We start from the raw sequence: 1494 nt of genomic DNA, 5'->3' as shown, positions 1-1494 counted from the left end.
ACCCGGTGGCTTAAACTCACGCCGGGCGCGTGTGCGTGCGTGCATGCCCAAGATCCTGAGAGGAGAATGGAGGAGAAGGGATTACGGTGTGGCTCTCCCCCCTGAGGGGTGATTTCTCGCTTTCTATCTCTCTGTCTCTGTCTTTCTGGCGAGAACACGTGCCCTGTAGCAAAAAACTCAAAAAAAATTTTTTTAAATAAATGAATGAATAAATAAAAATTCTTTAAACATGTGATTGTATTCATTTATTTTATTTAATAATTGTTCAGTTTATGCAATCATTTATTTTAATTTGACCAGAGAGAGATACACAGAGAGGGAGGGAAAGTGAGAAAGCATGTCACCAGGTCTGGGACTCAAACTGTGATCAGCCATATGGGAGTGTCCAGCGCCTTAACTACCATGCCACCTACTGGTTCCATATTTATTTATTTATAATTATTTAATTTAACTTTATTTATTTTAATTTGACCAGAGGGACAGAGAGAGAGAGAGAGAGAAGGTGAGAAAGCAAGCTGCCAGGTCCGGGACTCGAACCATGGTAGCCATGTGGGAGTCCATTGCCCCTATCTGCCACACCACCTGCCAGGCCTCCATATTCATTTATTTTTAATTTGACCAGAGAGAGACACACACACACAGAGAAAGTGAGCAAGCAAGCCACCAGATCCAGCACTCGAACTTGATCAGCCATGTGGGAGTCCAGCACCCTAACCACCACGCCACTTGCTGGTGCCAGGGGCTCTGCTTTGTGTGACTTGGGGGCATTGTAATCTCCAGACCGTCCTCTTCAACCCTGCTTCTAGAGATCTTGCGCAGAGCGGTGGGTCGCAGCACAGTGACGCCCCCGCCTCCACCACTCTCCCCAGGTGTTCTGGGAAGACAGCATCGTGTCCGGCTACCGCCGACCCACCAGTTCGGCCCTGGACTGTGTCCTCAGCACCTTCCAAATGACCAACGAGACGGTCAACATCTGGACTCACTTCCTGCCCACCTGGTGAGGGGAGGCTCTGCCCCAGGCCGCAGCCTTGAGCTCAGAAGGGGTACCCAGGTGGGGCAGGGGCTGTCCAGGCCTGCAAGCCATGCAGTGGCAGGGTCCAGGCGGCCTGAGCACATGCTCCTCGCAGGTACTATAAGGAATGGGCTGGTCATGCAAGAAAACAGAAATGTAGAGCCTTTATTGGGAACGCCCCTGCGCAAGGTCTGCTGGTCCGAGAGAGAGAGAGAGAGAGAGAGAGAGAGAGAGAGAGCTAGCCAGGGAAGTGGCGCCCTAGGGCGGGGCTTAGCGATTTTCCTAAGGGTATGGGGAGGGGGAGTGCCTTAGAGGTAGAAACAGTCCCTGTATGGTAAAGTTTAGGAGAGCAGACTACTGAGCCGTAGGGTCTGGTGCTGTGTGCGGAGTAGAGCGCCGTGCGCTTCATCCGGGTTAGATCCGAGTGCAGTGCAGGTCTGATGACAGAGTAGATCCAGGTAGCATCCGCCGACTGTGGGTGT

General features: G+C 51.8%; 1 protein-coding gene across 3 annotated transcripts in view; it reads left to right on the top strand.

The window, feature by feature from the left end:
• Positions 1 to 1494, top strand: part of PAQR6 (progestin and adipoQ receptor family member 6) — a 5222-nt gene that overhangs the window by 1761 nt on the left and 1967 nt on the right. For all 3 annotated transcript variants that reach the window (XM_006155177.3, XM_006155176.3, XM_027774472.1), the window contains exon 3: positions 870 to 997. In XM_006155177.3, coding sequence (XP_006155239.1) covers positions 870 to 997 — 128 coding nt within the window. The remainder of the gene's footprint in view (positions 1 to 869; positions 998 to 1494) is intronic.

Source organism: Tupaia chinensis, unplaced genomic scaffold (genome assembly GCF_000334495.1).
Source record: "Tupaia chinensis unplaced genomic scaffold, TupChi_1.0 Scaffold000438_1, whole genome shotgun sequence".
Taxonomy (NCBI): Eukaryota; Metazoa; Chordata; class Mammalia; order Scandentia; family Tupaiidae; genus Tupaia; species Tupaia belangeri.
Note: the sequence above shows the minus strand (reverse complement) of the source record. Positions and strands in the feature narration are given on the sequence as shown.